We start from the raw sequence: 14,683 nt of genomic DNA on the forward strand, positions 1-14,683 counted from the left end.
AAGCAGAGCATCATGGTAGAAGGGTGTGGTGGAGGGAGCTATCACCTCCTAGTGGCTGGGAAGCAGAGAGAAGGACCAAGAAGGGGGCTGGAGACAGGATGCACTCTTCCAGGGCACGCCCCCATGATCTTCCAACCAGACCCCAATTCCTACAGTCTCTGCCGCCTCCCAACAATGCGGTCCCTTTATTACTGCGTCATTGGGTCAACCTGTTAATGAGGTCAGAGCCTCCTGATCCAGTCACTTCCCGGAGCCCCACCTCTGAACCCTGCTCATTGGGAACTAGTCCTTCAACACATGAGGCTTTGGGGGACAATCTAAATCCAAACCATGACACCAAGGCTTTGCCGGGGGAGGAGCCCTGCCCTGGGCTCCTGTGGTCACACCTGTCTTCCTCAGGTATGCACAGGGTGCCGTGGAACTGGAGGATGTAGAGGCTGCCTCGTGGGGAGGTTGGGTGGAGAGTCCTCACGGGGCCTGGGAAAGGAGGACGCTTAGGACCCTGAGGTAACTGGGGAAAGGAAGTCCTAGTGGAGGTGACAACTCAAATACAGGCCTGAGGGGTAGGAAGAACCAGGTGTCGGGGCACCGCCATCCCCCACATGGACGACCTCAGAAGTGAGGCTGGGTGGGCTTCCTGGAGGAGGTGGCCCTCCGCTGGAGAGAGCCAAAGCATTTACACGCCTCTTGCTCTGTTCAGGACCCCTCCAGACACCAGGCTGTCCTGGGCACGGCCTCCTTGACCTTCGCTGTGTTTGTGGCTCTGTATGTGCTGGTGTATATTGAGTGCCTCGTCCGGAGGTGGCTCAGGGCCCTGGCGCTGCTCGCCTGGGCCTGCCTGGTGACGCTGGGCTACGTGCTCGTTTTGGACTCTTGGAGGAAGGCAGCCTGTGCGTGGGAGCAGGTAACAGGGCAGGGACCGTGCCTCTGGGGGTTGGATGCTCCCTGCCACCTGTGCGCCCCGCAGCCCTCACCGGGCAGCGGGTCCCTTCTGGAGAATGCGTCTGCGTGGACACATTGGCCATGGCCTTTCCGTTCCACGGGCTGTGACTCGGAGACCTGGGGTGGGCCCAGCTCCCTGCAGAGGGAGGGGGCTGAGGTGTGAGGCGTGTTCACCTGATGTCCGGCTCTGGCATTTCAGGTGGCCCCTGTGTGGTCAGAGACAACCGCCCTCCAGCTCTAGAGGCAGGGGGCACCCTGGCTCTCATGCCAGGAAGGGTCAGGCCTGGGCCAGCAGGATGGCCAGACCTGACTATCTCCACTCAGATGGCCGCAGCACTCCCGGGCTGCTCACCCATCCGTGTGCCACCCCAGCTCAAAGAGCCCTTTCTCTGCTGGCTCGAGTCCCAGACTTGGGTCTGGGCCTGGCCTGGGTGGCCTCTGTTGCCCAGGGGTGGCACACTGTGACCAGTACAGCCGGGGCCCGGGACCCTCCTGTGGCTGGGTGGGCTGAGGCCCAGGGAGACCATAAAGACTGAAGGCTCCTGGCTGGGGGCTCCACTCCCAGCAGGGGTCAGGGCAGGGGCTGGAGGGAGGGCCAGCGTCTTCACTGCCCTTCCTGGGGGAGGGTCCGTGGCAGGGGGAGCCAGGCTGGGGGTCCCCAGGTCACAGGGGTGAGGAGCCTCCCTCCTGGGGAGACTGGCAGGGCAGGCCAGACCTTGCTCCGCTGTCTGTGGCTGAGTCACCACACGAGTCACCACACGAGAGCCGCGGGGCCATCCAGAGGACCCAGGGATGAGGCTGCAGGGCCCCCGCTGTCAGCTGCCCCAGGCCGTGCCCAGGCCTAGCCTCCCGCTGCCTGTCCCCAGGTGCCCTTCTTCCTGTTCGTGGTCTTCGTGGTGTACACGCTGCTGCCCTTCAGCACGCGGGGGGCCGTCGCCGTGGGGGTGGTGTCCACCGTCTCTCACCTGCTGGTGTGTGCTGCTCTGATGGGGGCCTTCACGACCCCCAGCGTCTGGATGGGGCTGCAGGTGAGGGGCAGGGGGGTGGGGAGGGGAGGGGAGGGTCTGGTGGGGGGAGGGTGGCTTTCGCCTCAGGGCAGTCCGGGGGGGGGGGATGAGCTGCACCCCAAGGCCTTGGGGCCATGCTGACGGATGGACGGCTGCCGAGAACTTCCCTGGACAGGGCTCTGTCCCGCTGGCCTTACTCTGCTAGCCTGGAGTGTCCCTGTGGCCTCAGGCCGACCTGCTGGGTTAGGCGCTGCCTGAGTGACATCTTGCTCCCGAGGTTTCCCGGCCTGACGGGGCTGGGGAGTATCCTGGGGGCTCTCTGGGTCTGTGTGTTGAGCGAGAGACACCTGTATCATAGTCGGTGGGGACTTGGAGACGTGTTCTCCTTCCTGGCCTGGGCGTCCGCACGGGGTAGAGGCCAGAGCCCCCGGAGAGCCAGCAGGCGCTTTGCTCCTGTCCCTTGGATGCTGCCCTCGGGCCCCGGGCTCCGTGAGCCGGCTGCCTCCGCCTCTCGGGCGCCCAGGCCCGGCCCCTGGTCCCGTGATCCCAGCTACTCCTTAGGAAAGTCCCGGCCTCCCTGTCCTGGCCTGCCCCCGGGGAAAGTGCTCATCTGACCGCATTGGGGGTCAGGGATGTGAAAGGGGGCGTCGTCACCTGCCCAGGGGCCTGGGCAGGGTGAGGGTGGACAAGCCAGCCAATACCGAGCCCTGCCCTGGGTCTCCCAGCTGCTGGCCAATGCCATCATCTTCCTGTGTGGGAACTTTGCGGGCGCCTTCCACAAGCACCAGATGCAGGACGCGTCCCGGGACCTCTTCACCTACACCGTCAAGTGCATCCAGATCCGCCGGAAGCTACGCATTGAAAAGCGCCAGCAAGTGAGGACCCCCTTCCTCTGTAGCTGACCCCTGACTTCTCCTGGCTGCCCCCCAACCCCAGAACACTCTAGTTCTCCTGCTTTCTCTGTTGGGCTGCGGACACTTGGGCAGCTGTGCGCCTGGGGTGCACACCAGACCCACCCAGTGTCACACAGGGAGCTGCTGGGGACGTGGGAGGGCAGGTGCCTGGCTGGGTTGGTGCTGGACGTCAGTCTGCCAAGAATGAGGGAGGGGCCAGGTGGGCCAAGCCTGGCGCCTGATGCCACCCCCCTGTGCCTAGGAGAATCTGCTGCTGTCGGTGCTGCCCGCCCACATCTCCATGGGCATGAAGCTGGCCATCATCGAGCGGCTCAAGGAGCACGGGGACCGCCGCTACATGCCCGACAACAACTTCCACAGCCTCTATGTCAAGCGGCACCAGAACGTCAGGTGGGCAGTGGGCCAGGGCTGCATTCCGAGTGGGGGCTTCCTGCCAGGACACTTGGAGCCCAGCCCACCAGGGAATGGGGGGGGGCTCTCCCTGGTCTCACTCTTCCCTTGTCTCCCCAGGAGTAGGATCAGGTCAGGGTTCTTGAACAGGAGGCTGGGCTGATGTTGGGGGAGACCGAGTGTCTTCCTGAAACCATAAAGCCCGAGTGAGCAAATGTGGCTTTGGGAGGGAAGGGTCCTTTCAGGTGGCTCTCCACAGGACACAGCCCCAAAGGAGGTGAAGCCCCCAGGGCTCAGTGAACAGGAGCCCCCCAGTCCCAGTGCCTGTGCTTGGCTGATTCTCAGGGGCCACAGAATCTTCCTGGGAGTTGGGAGTCAGTGCGGCCCCTGCCCAGGGCTCAGCGCTGGGTGCCAGCACCCCACCCCACTGCCATCCATCTGGGCTGAGGATCGGTCAGGAGATCACAGATTTTGGCACAGGGAGATGAGGGGGAAAGCACAGCTGTCCCGCCTGAGCCTCAGCCTCAGTTTGCTGACCTGTGGGATGGGAACCCGCGAGGGCTGGGTGAGGATGAGGTCTTGTGAAGAGCCGGGCGTGCAGGTGGCTGGGGGAGCGGGAGCTGCATCCAACCAAGGGGTGTGTCAGGGGGTGTGTTCCTGCTCAGGGCTGTGATCCAGATTCAGGGAGGGGGCGTGCCCTTGGCATTGCAGGGGTCCTGCAGCTGTGGCTTCTACTCCGTTTTGCTGTAATCCAGAGCCTCTGGAGTCTTCGGGGTCTGTGGCTGGGAGGGTCTCTCCTGTCCCTGGGAGAATGAGGAGTGGCAGAGGCCCACGGTGGGCTCTTGGAGACCCCGATGGCACCCTGTTTGCTGCCTGCCTCGCAGGGCTGAGCCCTCACGCCCTGCCTGTCCCCCAGCATCCTGTACGCGGACATCGTGGGCTTCACGCGGCTGGCCAGCGACTGCTCCCCCAAGGAGCTGGTGGTGGTGCTGAACGAGCTCTTCGGCAAGTTTGACCAGATCGCCAAGGTGAGCCTGCCCGGCTGCCCCACTGCCTGGGCAGGGAGCCGTGCACTCAGAGCTGTGCTGGGCTCAGGGGCAGGGGGACCTGCTGAAGTCGAGCATCCCGCCACCCTCTGGTGGAGGTGGGGTCCAGTGGTGGCCGCAGCAGTCAGAATCCTGTGGCCCCTGAGTGTGAGGCCGTGGGGAGGCCAGCAGTGCGTCCCTGGGGATGGATGGGGCTCAGGAGCTCAGGTGGGACTCCGGGCGGCTGCCTGGAGGAGACGGCTTCATTCTTCTGCACATAATGTCTGGCCTCCCCTGGGTCTGCTCTGACAAGATCCCTGGTGAATCGCCTGCGCGTGAAAGTTCACAAACCTGAAAAGAGACCTGAGAAAGAAAGGGAGCAGCGTCCCAGGCAGGGGGCAGCTGGAGCAGAAGCCTGGAGGGAGCGAATGTGGCCGTGTGCATGGAGCAGGGGACAGTCACCAGGACGCAAGGAGCATGACCAGCGCCTGGGGAGAACCTGGCCCAGCCTAAGGTGGTCAGGGCCAGTTTCCTGGAAGGGGTGGCTGCTGAGTAGAGATGGAAGGGGACGTGTAAGGGGGTGGCTGTCTGTCCTGGCTGCACATTGGAACCACCTGGAAAATCAAACCTCCAGTGCCCACACCCTTCAGGGCCTTTAAGAGCCTCTTGGGCCACTGTAGAGGGTCAATGTCCAGAACTGGATGAGAAGCAAGTCTGGCCCCACAGTCTTTTGTAGCCAGATGCTCAGTCCCGGGAGGGACTGCCTGCCCAGGAGTGGGCTCCCCAGTGCAGGGGGCAAGCTCTCCACTGCTGACGGTAACCAGCCGCTGGGGGCCTGCGCTGGCCAGGGGAGCTCTGGTGGCTGTCGCATTATAGACTGAGGACTCTGAGGTCTGTGTGACCTGGGGCCTTCCTACAGGAGCTGTCCAGCTCCGAACCAGCAGGTGGGGCACCCTGGGTGGCACCATACGTGAGGTTGCACCCCAGGGGCCAGGGTCTGGGGCACAGCTGGCCTTCCTCTGACAAGAAGTCCAAGGGCCTGCCTGTCCCCTTTGACACAGCCTTCCCTTTCCTAGCGGGGCCCAAGCTGCCCTCATTCATATGGAACGGGAGGCCCTGGCAGGTGCAGGCCTCCCAGCCTCTCCTCCTGTGAGTGATCAGAGTCTAGAACTTTTCCCTCCTCCCAAGAGCCGGGGCCTTGGGACCCTGCCCCCCCCCCAGCTTCCTAGTGACAGCCACATGCAGGAGCAGCTGGGGACCTGTGGCGTCTCCTGAATCCTGACAGCGGGGGCTGGGTCCAGGACAGTGCCTGGCCCTGAGCCTGTGCTCTCCAGACACCTGCCCTCTAGCAAAGCCACTGGCTTGTGCTTCTCTGGCCACCCAGTCAGGACCCCGCAGGAAGTGTGGGCACACACTCCAGTTGGGTCACTGGAGGAGGCTTGGTAAAGGGCTGCTCTCAGGGCTGGACAGGGGCTGGGAAAGGCTGAGGAACGTCTGGGCCATACCTGGGCGTTAGGGTCAGTGACACTGGACAGTCACTTCCAGGTCTGATGGATGAGGGAGGGAGGCTGGGCCCAGCACAGGGGCCAGACCTGGCGACGGTGTGTTGCAGCAACAGGCTGGTGCTGGCCAGCCTGCGGGAGGGACTTGGGGTGTCCGTACTCCAGCCCCTCGGCTCCTCCCTACCTGGAGCACCCAAGCACGAGGGGCAGAGGGCAGGGTACAGGTGAGATTGCAGGTGAAGGCTCGAGTCTCTCTGAGGCTTCTTCTCAGATCCCCCCATACCCCACCCACAAGGCTGGGGTACCTGGGGCTGCTCTTGCTGAGGGCCTAGGGGATCTGCTGGCTGAAGCATGACCTCAGGTGGGCCCAAGGCAGTTCTCCATGAGCATTTTCCTATGAGGACTCAGCCTCACTGTCTTCTGGCCTCCCTCCCAGCCTGCCTTTCCTCTCTGCTCTGTCCCCACTCCCCAGAGCCTGGCAGCAGGGCCATCGCTTGGTTTAACCCACTGACCCTTGACTTGAGGTCCCTGCTACCTCTTCTCCTTCCTGACTCCCTCCGCTTTAGCCTTGCTGGCTGCCTGGTTGTGTCTCAGATAACTTCCTGGCCTCAGGGCCTTTGCATGTGCTGGAATGCTCTTCTTCCCGGCCTGGCTCACTCTATCCCTCCGGGTCTTTCTCATGTTCTCTTCTCAAGAGGTCTCTAGCTTCCTGGGCACTTCCTCTCCTTCCCGGGCCTCCCTTTCCCGAGGCTCTTCTCACCCTTGAGCACCCTACAGATGTACCTGTCTGTGTCCAGGGCTCCCAGATGCCACGGCTACAGGCATCTACTCTGTCTCCTTCACTGTGTGTCCTATCATCTGACCCAGGGCTAAGTATACAGTAGATGCTCAAACATTACATGGACAAATGAAACAAAGGCCGCCCCTCCCTAGAGGCCCTTACTAACATTTGCTTTCACTCCCCGGGCTTCCTCCTGGTGAGCTCCCATGTCTCCAATCCTTTGGCTGCTTTGGAGGTAACCCCTGGTGGCTGGTACCCTGCCAGCAGCCCTGGGCAGAAAGGCCTCTGGCTCCCCTGGAAGGGAAGAGGGGGCCGCGCACAGCTCCCACCAACCAGGCCTCTCCTCCCCCCGCAGGCCAACGAGTGCATGCGGATCAAGATCCTGGGCGACTGCTACTACTGCGTGTCGGGCTTGCCCGTGTCCCTGCCCACCCACGCCCGGAACTGCGTGAAGATGGGGCTGGACATATGTGAGGCCATTAAGTAGGTGCAGGCCAGGTGCTGATTCCGCCTCCCAGGGCAGGACCACTGCTGTTTTACAGATGGGGAAACCGAGGCCCGGTGGGGGGTGGCTTCCTGGGCAGGCCATAGCAGAGCGTTCAGACCTGGTCCTCTCGCCTCTCTCCTCTTGGCCCCCTGGTGGCTCTGAGTCTCAGATCTCAGAAGCTCAGAGCCTGGTGATATGAGAAGGAGGCAGCTGGGCCCAAGGACTGAGTCTTAGCAACAGCATGAAGGTCTAGGGAGACAGTGGAGGACCTTCCAGAGTTAGAGTTAGGACCCCAAGGCTCCATCTGCCTCCTGCCCCCTGGAGTTGGGGGACCCACCTCAGGCTGCAGGGAGACTCCAGCCCCCCCAGGCTCCTGCCTGCACCATGCAGCTCCCCATGAGGCTCTCTGGGAAGCACTTGCTCAGTGGTCAAGCAGTGGAGGCCAGGTGGAGGCCAGGTGGAGGCCAGGTGGGCTTGGTGAACTGCCCAGTGTTGGTGGGGCCAGCTGCCTGTGACTCCCAGGTGTCAAACCCACACCAGTGGACTCTCCTTCCTGAAATCCCACCCAGAATGACTGTTGCTACAAGGACAGTCGCTGGACAGAATCAGCCTGTTGCATCTGTACCTGGGGCTGTACCCCCACTGTGTACCCCCACCGTGTGCCCTTGGGCAGGTCCTGCCCGTACCATGTGCGGGTCCCCCATTGCTCCCTGTGCTTATGACCTTGGTGGGCTGGGCCCACCCCTAGTCCTGTTGGTGGACACATGGTACCAGCTGTTCCCTGTCCCTCACCCACTCGTTAAAGGGCTGCAGAGGCCCTGCTCCTGTTTGGGGGTGTCACATGAGCTCAATGCTCCTTGTACCAAGTGGTTCCAGGGCTGCTTTTCCCAGATGCTGGGGGAAGGGCAGTCCCCTAAGGGCTGACCCCCACGTCCTTTGTCTGTGCTGGGTAGTGGGTGGTGCCTGGGCCCCCTCTGTCCACCCTGGCAGTCTTTTCAGACTCAGAAGGGCTGCCAGGCAGGGGACACCCGGGGTGGAATGGATGAACACCCAGGCCCATCAGAATGAGCCACGGTGACCAGAACATTGGAGTTTCCACTCCTACCCTGCCCTCAGGGATGGCCATATCTGCTTGTGCCCTCCCAGGGACGGGTGACAGCTGTGTCAGGCTGTCCTGTTCCTCCAGCCCTCCCTGTTCTAGGACCTCCAGCCTCTGAGGGCTCAGGATGCTCAGGATGCACCCTGCAACCCCTGCTAAGGTGGGGTAACTGGGCGGCTCTGCCCCAGGCAGGTACGGGAGGCCACGGGTGTGGACATCAGCATGCGTGTGGGCATACATTCTGGGAACGTGCTGTGCGGGGTCATCGGGCTGCGTAAGTGGCAGTACGATGTGTGGTCCCATGACGTGTCCCTGGCCAACAGGATGGAGGCGGCTGGAGTCCCTGGGTGAGGCTCATTTTGGGGGCAGGGACAGAGGCCAGGGGCTGATTCTGGGCTGGGGGGGGGTCAGGGTGGGGTCAGGTGTGGGGTAAGGGGGGAGTCAACGTCCTTGCAGTGGGGCAGCTGGTCTGGGGCCCGGTCCTGCCTGCTGTGCATCTCAGGTGGGGGCCAGCCCTCTCTGGGTCATCTGACTTGGGTCTCCCCCAGCCGGGTGCACATCACAGAGGCCACGTTGAATCACCTGGACAAGGCGTATGAGGTGGAGGACGGACAGGGGCAGCAGCGAGACCCTTACCTGAAAGAGATGAACATCCGCACCTACCTTGTCATCGACCCCCGGGTACGAGGGCCCTGGGCCTCAGGATGAGGAGCTGGGGGAGGCTGGGATGGATGGTCCACGCTGGGGAGATGCCCACAGAGGGAGAGTTCTTTTCAAGGCTGTGGCCAGGTGGGAAAGGGACCAGCCTGGGCTGGGGGTGAGCTCCCTGTCACTGGGCCTCAGTGCTCTTTGCTGTGAAATGGGAATAATGCCAAGGCCTCCCTCCCTAGGGGAGGGGCTAAGCCAAGGGAGGCCTTCCCCGCTGTCACGGCACATCCTGAACCTTTATGCATAGTACTGCCCGTAGCTCATTTTCCTGAGGTTACATACTCCCCAGTTTCCAAAAGACATCTTTTCAAAAGCGTGCTTTGGCCAAGACTCGGGAAAGCAGGTAGACAGACACCCTGAGGGTCCTGGGCTCTCAGCTGTGCCTGGCCCTGGCTGGCTAGTGCTGGCCACCCTTCTCCTGGGGCCCAGCTTGCCCCAGGCTGCTCTCCATGGTGGGGCAGGTGGGGTCAGCAGATGGGCCTCCTTGGCCTGTTGGCTGCCTGCCCCCAACACAGGTCCTGCTTTTCTGCTGGAGGGAATGCCAGCCATGGTGGGCTCTTGCTCTCTGGTCTTGGCTTTGCCTGGGGACAGCCCAGGGGGCACCCAGCATCTACTGCCTGACTTGGCTCCTCCCGGGGTCCCCGCTGGCACATCCCATTCACGTGGAGTTAGCCTCTCAGATCCCTCCTGGTCCTCCTCACTCCTCCTCTGCCCCGGAGGCTCCTGCTCAGTTGTCCTTCCCCGTGTGTGTCCTCCTCTTGAGTGCCTATGGGCAGGTCCCCTCTCCAGCCCTGCAGCCCTGCACCCAGACAGTGCTCAGCACAGAGCAGGGGCTTACATGGCTTCAGAATGAACAAAGCAGCGCCCCCACCCCTAGGGCAGCTGCGGCCAAAGCTCCAACCCCCCCCCCCCCGCAGGGCTGCCACATTGAGCAAGTAAAACCGTGGGACCCCTGCTCAGACCCGACTTCAGGTGAACAGTGATGGCGTTCAGTGTGTCTTGTGCAGTGCGTCTGCGTGATCGGCCACCCCACCTTCTTCCCATCTTTGTTTAATTCTATTCATTCATATAGTTGAAAATTTAAAAGGCATCCCTGGAACCCCAAGGACTTCAGAGGCTGAGGCAGGAGGATCACAGATTTGAGGCCTGGACAACTAGTAAAACCCTGTCTCAGAATAAATGAAAAGGCCTGGGGTGTGGCTCAGTGGTAGAGCATTTTCCCAGCAGGCATGAGGCCCTGGGTCAGTTCCCAGCACCCGCACCGTGCTCCATCCCTTGTCCGGATGCAGCTCCCCTGGGTGGACAGAGGTTGTTTGCCAGATCTGGCATCTGAGGCCTCGGGGGTGGGCCGCCCACAGGTGCCCTCTGTGGGGCTGTACAATTCCCACACGGTTCTGAACAGACACATTTTGACTTGGGTCTTTAGTATACACTTACTTTTTAAATTGTTACGCTAAGTCAGTGACCTTGAACTTGAACTTGAGTGTCTGGGTGCTGTGTAGGCAGAGTTGCCAACAGTGGAGGGGGTGACAGAAATGTCCCCACTCTAGACCAGTGTGTTCCTGCTTACTGTAGGGCTTGGTGCCTCCTCAGACCCTGGAACCCTCTCTGAGGTCCACCTCGCGCCTGTTCCTTGGGGGGGCGGGCAGACAGCTGGCCGAAGGGCTTGAGTGTTTCATCCCCAAAGGAGTTTCCAGGAAAGTTGCCACTTGTGGCTTAGCGAGTGTTTGCGGCTGTAGGTGCTCCTTCCTGTGGGTATTGGCAGGGGCCCAGGGGACAGGGCTCCTAGAGGGTGAGACAATGTTAGGAATGTTGGGGTGGGGTGAGGGGACTCTCAGAAGGCCTTAAGGTGGTCGGTTGGCTCCAGTGACCTCAATTTCCTCTTTTCCAGCCCCACCTGGCCACCTGATTGGAGGAGGTCCCAGTGGGTTGTTTTTATAGGGGGAGGGGCTGGCCCAGTGGCACCAGAGGAGGAGGCAGGACTGGACCCTCATTCAGGGCCTGGCTCAGCACTGGGTCCCTGGCATGGTGCCAGCCCTTGCAGGCACGTGGCAGGTGATGGCCCCATGCTGTGGCCGGGGCCGTGCCAGGGGAACTCCCTTGGAAGGCTGCCCTGAGGAGGCTGGCACCTCGGTTGGCCAAGTCTCCGGGTGCTGGCCCGCCCGGCTCTTGCTCCTGCTGCTCCCCTCAGGAAGGAAGGAACACGCGCTGAGCACACAGGGTGGGCACGGCAGGAGGCCTGCTGCCTGCTGCTCCTCCCGGGTCCTCCCTGGAAGGGGCTCTGGGAGTTCAGGCCCAAGAGTGGCACGTGGCCTTAGGAAGAGGACCTTAGCCCTTTCTTTCCCGTGGAGGGGAGCAGGGGCTGGGCACGGGGTGTGTGAACGCCAGCCTTTTCCTGGCCTGGGACAGGAGCGGAGCCGGGGTCCCCACAGCCTGGCCTGACTCCTCATGTGGGAGGGCAAAGGGACAGATGAGTCCCACTAAGGCCCCCAGAGGGCAAGTGAAGGTCATTTCCCCTTTTTGACAGATCAGCCAGTGCTCCAAGCAGGCTCACACTCTGGAGAGCTGGAGGGTGGGCTGGGGGAGCAGGCGGGACAGGCCTCCTCTGTGTCTGCCTGCAGAGCCAGCAGCTGCCCCCTCCCAGCCCACACCTGCCCAAGCCCCGGGGGGACGCGGCCTTGAAGATGCGGGCTTCCGTGCGCATGACCCGCTACCTGGAGTCCTGGGGGGCTGCGCGGCCCTTTGCACACCTCAGCCACCGCGAGAGTGTGAGCAGCAGTGAGACCCCTGTCCCCAATGGGCGGAGACCTAAGGTAGGTCCCTCCTATCCAGAGAGCTGGGTTCAGGGGCCCCATAAGGGCCTGGGGGAGCAGAGGCAGAAGGGGCCCCTCTCTCCAAGCCTCACTTCTCCAGCCGTAAAATGGCTGTGGTCTCTGCCCTGCCTCCTCCCCCGGGTCTGCTGGGGAGGTGCTGGTGTTCAGAGCCTACTCCGGGGGCCGGCAACGTGCCTGTCCTTCCGGTTGCCCAGTCTGAATTCACAATGCCTGCCACTTGGACATCGCCCCCACCTCCACCCCTGTGACCCCTGTCCCTAGCTGGCGGTGCTAAACCCAGCCCGTGATGGACCGCAGGCCCAGGTGCTGGGAATAACTGTCCCCGCTTCTCCCTTCCCTTTCAGGCCATTCCTCTGCGGCGCCACCGGATACCTGACAGGTACGTGTGCTGCCCCCACCTTGCCGCAGTCACCTCCTCCCAGCCCTAAACAGGAAGGCAGCTCCTCAAGGCCCAGCCCAGGACCTCTGTGGAGGCCAAGTCAAAGTATTCTAGCACTTCCGGTCCCTGGCTCTTCTGAAGAGCCACGATTGAGCGCCTGTTGTGCGCCCACCCTGTGGTGGGTCAGCGGGAGGTCCTGGGAGGGAAGGACGGACCCAGTGCTGGCCTGTGAGAAGCAGAGGTGGCCCTGGGGGCTCTCTCCTCTGCTTCTTGCTGGGAGATGCTGGACTTTCACTTGCCCTCTGGGGGCCTTAGTGGGACTCATCTGTCCCTTTGCCCTCCCACACGAAGCTGGGGACCCCTGTTGGACACCTGCTGATCCCGTGGCGACTCAGCTCATCCACACTCCTGCCTCTGGGCCAGTGGGTGTGGCTCCCAGGATGATGCAGTTGGGGGGTCTGATTCCAGGAGCGCATCCCCCAAGCGGCGGGCAGAAGATGACTCCTATGACGATGAGATGCTCTCAGCCATCGAGGGGCTCAGCTCCACGAGGTGAAGCCCAAGACCTGTGCCTCCCCTTCCCCCTCTCCCATTGAATGGCGTCCCCCTGTGGGTAGGCCCACCTCATGCCCTGTGGAAGGTGGCCTAGCCCCAGCTCTGGGCCCCATAGCTCCTTCCCTTTCCTGGTATGGCCTCCACTCATCCAGGCCTCCATTTCACGCTGCCACCCCCAGGCCCTGCTGCTCAAAATCTGACGACTTCTACACCTTTGGGTCCATCTTCCTGGAGAAGAGCTTTGAGCGTGAGGTGAGGGCACTCCAGAGGAACAGGGTTGTCCAGCCTGGGGTGGGAGCCCGAGCCATAGGGCAGCCAACAAGGTCATGGGAGTGTCCACAGCTGGCTGCTGGGGGTGGGTGGGGGCCCAGGACAGCCCCAGCTTGGGGGCCGCCTCTCTTTCCTATCAGCCTCACTCCTTGACCTGGGACCACCCCACTAGGGATTTGCCTCAGGGTCTGGAAAACTTGCTCCATCCGAGGCCAGAACTTAGCTGCCGTGGGCCAGGGAGGCCTCAGGGATGGCACGGTTCTCCCCATGAGAGAAACCACCCCGGATTCAGCCTCGGGGGTGGGACCTGCAGGGTCTGCGTTTTGTCCAGTGGTGCTGTGCTCGTGGGGTGCTCTGGGTTCTGGCAGGCCCTGGGCACACATGTCATTATGTAATTAAACTCTTGCCCACATGGGGGCCGCTCCCCATTTCATAGACAGTCTCAGAGGTTCCAGAGCCTGTCCTTAGCCTTGGGTGTGGCTGTAGGAGGGGTTCCCATCCCCGGGGACCTGGATTGAAAGGGAGGGGCCTACTCTTCCCTGGGGCTCCCCAGGGAGGTTACCAGGAAAAGGGCCCTGATGGTGGAGGAGGGCCTCGGCTGGCTGGGGACCCTGCCCTCTGAGCCTCGCCTTCCTTACCAGCGCCTGGCGGGGGCTGTGACTGTGCAGTGGTACCTGTGTAGAGGGCTAGCACTGGGGTCTGCCACCTGCCAGCTCAGGGACCCAGGCCCAGCTTGCCCCTTTGGTGTAGGGTAACTTACTGACCAGGTTTCTGTCCGCGGGGACATGAGTTCTAAGTCAGAGGCCTGGGTGGGAGGGGGAGGGAGGCAGGGCTCCCCTCTCCACATACAAAGAAACCGAAATGCCAATGGGCGAAAGTCATCAAATGTCACGTCCCTTGGAGCTGGAGGAGGGGTGTGAGATAGTTCTTAAGGTGTCAGCCTGGACTGGGAGGCACTGGGCCCCACAGGCCGCCGCCCCTCACAGTCCTGTCACTCTCAGTACCGCCTGGCCCCCATCCCCCGGGCCCGCCATGACTTCGCCTGTGCTGGCCTCGTCTTTGTCTGCATCTTGCTCGTCCACGTCCTAGTGATGCCCAGGTCAGTCTGAGTGGGGGCAGATGGCCAAGCCCGCTGGGGTCCTGCTGGAGGGGTGGTGATCTGGGCAGGACCCAGCAGGGACACCCTCCAGGAGCCTCAGGTGTCCCTCAGGATGGGGCTGGAAGCACCTGCTGTTCAGAACCCACAGACCCTGGAGTCCCCGCAGCTGAGCCCAGGGTGAAGAGCTCTGAGCCCAGGACCTGGCCCTGGGCCTGCGTCTGGCATTGCTTTCTAGTCCCCTGTCATCTGTGAAACCTGCAGGCATTTTTGGGTTTGGAGTCCCTGAGGGGCGGATTTGGAAAACATAGGTAACGTCACCTCCCTCTCAGAGGTGGGAGATGGGGCCTAGAGGGTTCATGACATCCAGCCAGGAGCAGGAGTCCTGAGACCTCTGGCTGCTAGCTCTGGGACCTGCTGGTGAGGGACAAGAATGAGGGGACAAGCCACTAGTGGTTTCTAGAAGGGCAGTTAGGCCAAAGGATGGACTGAAATTGAGGTTTGGGATGCATAAAGACAAAATGGGGAATGCTTTTCTACAATTTTTGTGGGCCAGGGTCCACAGTGCCACTCGTTTCTTGCATACTTGGCCCAAAAGGCACGTGACATTGACCTGGATGTCGTGACTTGGCCAGGCCTTGAGTTTTATTAGCGGGGCAGTCGGACACAGGTTTCAAAGCTCCCCTTGCTGTGT

At 62.2% G+C, this 14,683-nt stretch overlaps 1 protein-coding gene across 8 annotated transcripts in view; it reads left to right on the forward strand.

Annotated features, from left to right (window-relative positions):
* Adcy7 (adenylate cyclase 7) overlaps positions 1 to 14,683 on the forward strand; it is a 53,934-nt gene that overhangs the window by 29,788 nt on the left and 9,463 nt on the right. For all 8 annotated transcript variants that reach the window (XR_009225924.1, XM_058576013.1, XM_046434327.2 and 5 more), the window contains exons 3-15: positions 701 to 904; positions 1,809 to 1,970; positions 2,675 to 2,824; positions 3,105 to 3,253; positions 4,170 to 4,281; positions 6,917 to 7,044; positions 8,336 to 8,494; positions 8,696 to 8,828; positions 11,477 to 11,668; positions 12,034 to 12,068; positions 12,537 to 12,620; positions 12,803 to 12,875; positions 13,895 to 13,992. Coding sequence is in view for 7 of the 8 variants with exons in the window: in XM_058576013.1 (XP_058431996.1) it covers positions 701 to 904; positions 1,809 to 1,970; positions 2,675 to 2,824; positions 3,105 to 3,253; positions 4,170 to 4,281; positions 6,917 to 7,044; positions 8,336 to 8,494; positions 8,696 to 8,828; positions 11,477 to 11,668; positions 12,034 to 12,068; positions 12,537 to 12,620; positions 12,803 to 12,875; positions 13,895 to 13,992 (1,679 nt within the window). In the remaining variant the exon portion in view is untranslated. The remainder of the gene's footprint in view (positions 1 to 700; positions 905 to 1,808; positions 1,971 to 2,674; positions 2,825 to 3,104; positions 3,254 to 4,169; positions 4,282 to 6,916; positions 7,045 to 8,335; positions 8,495 to 8,695; positions 8,829 to 11,476; positions 11,669 to 12,033; positions 12,069 to 12,536; positions 12,621 to 12,802; positions 12,876 to 13,894; positions 13,993 to 14,683) is intronic.

This window comes from Marmota monax, unplaced genomic scaffold (genome assembly GCF_021218885.2).
Source record: "Marmota monax isolate L192 unplaced genomic scaffold, Marmota_monax_Labrador192_F-V1.1 WCK01_AAM20220418_F8-fsc00024, whole genome shotgun sequence".
Taxonomy (NCBI): domain Eukaryota; kingdom Metazoa; phylum Chordata; class Mammalia; order Rodentia; family Sciuridae; genus Marmota; species Marmota monax.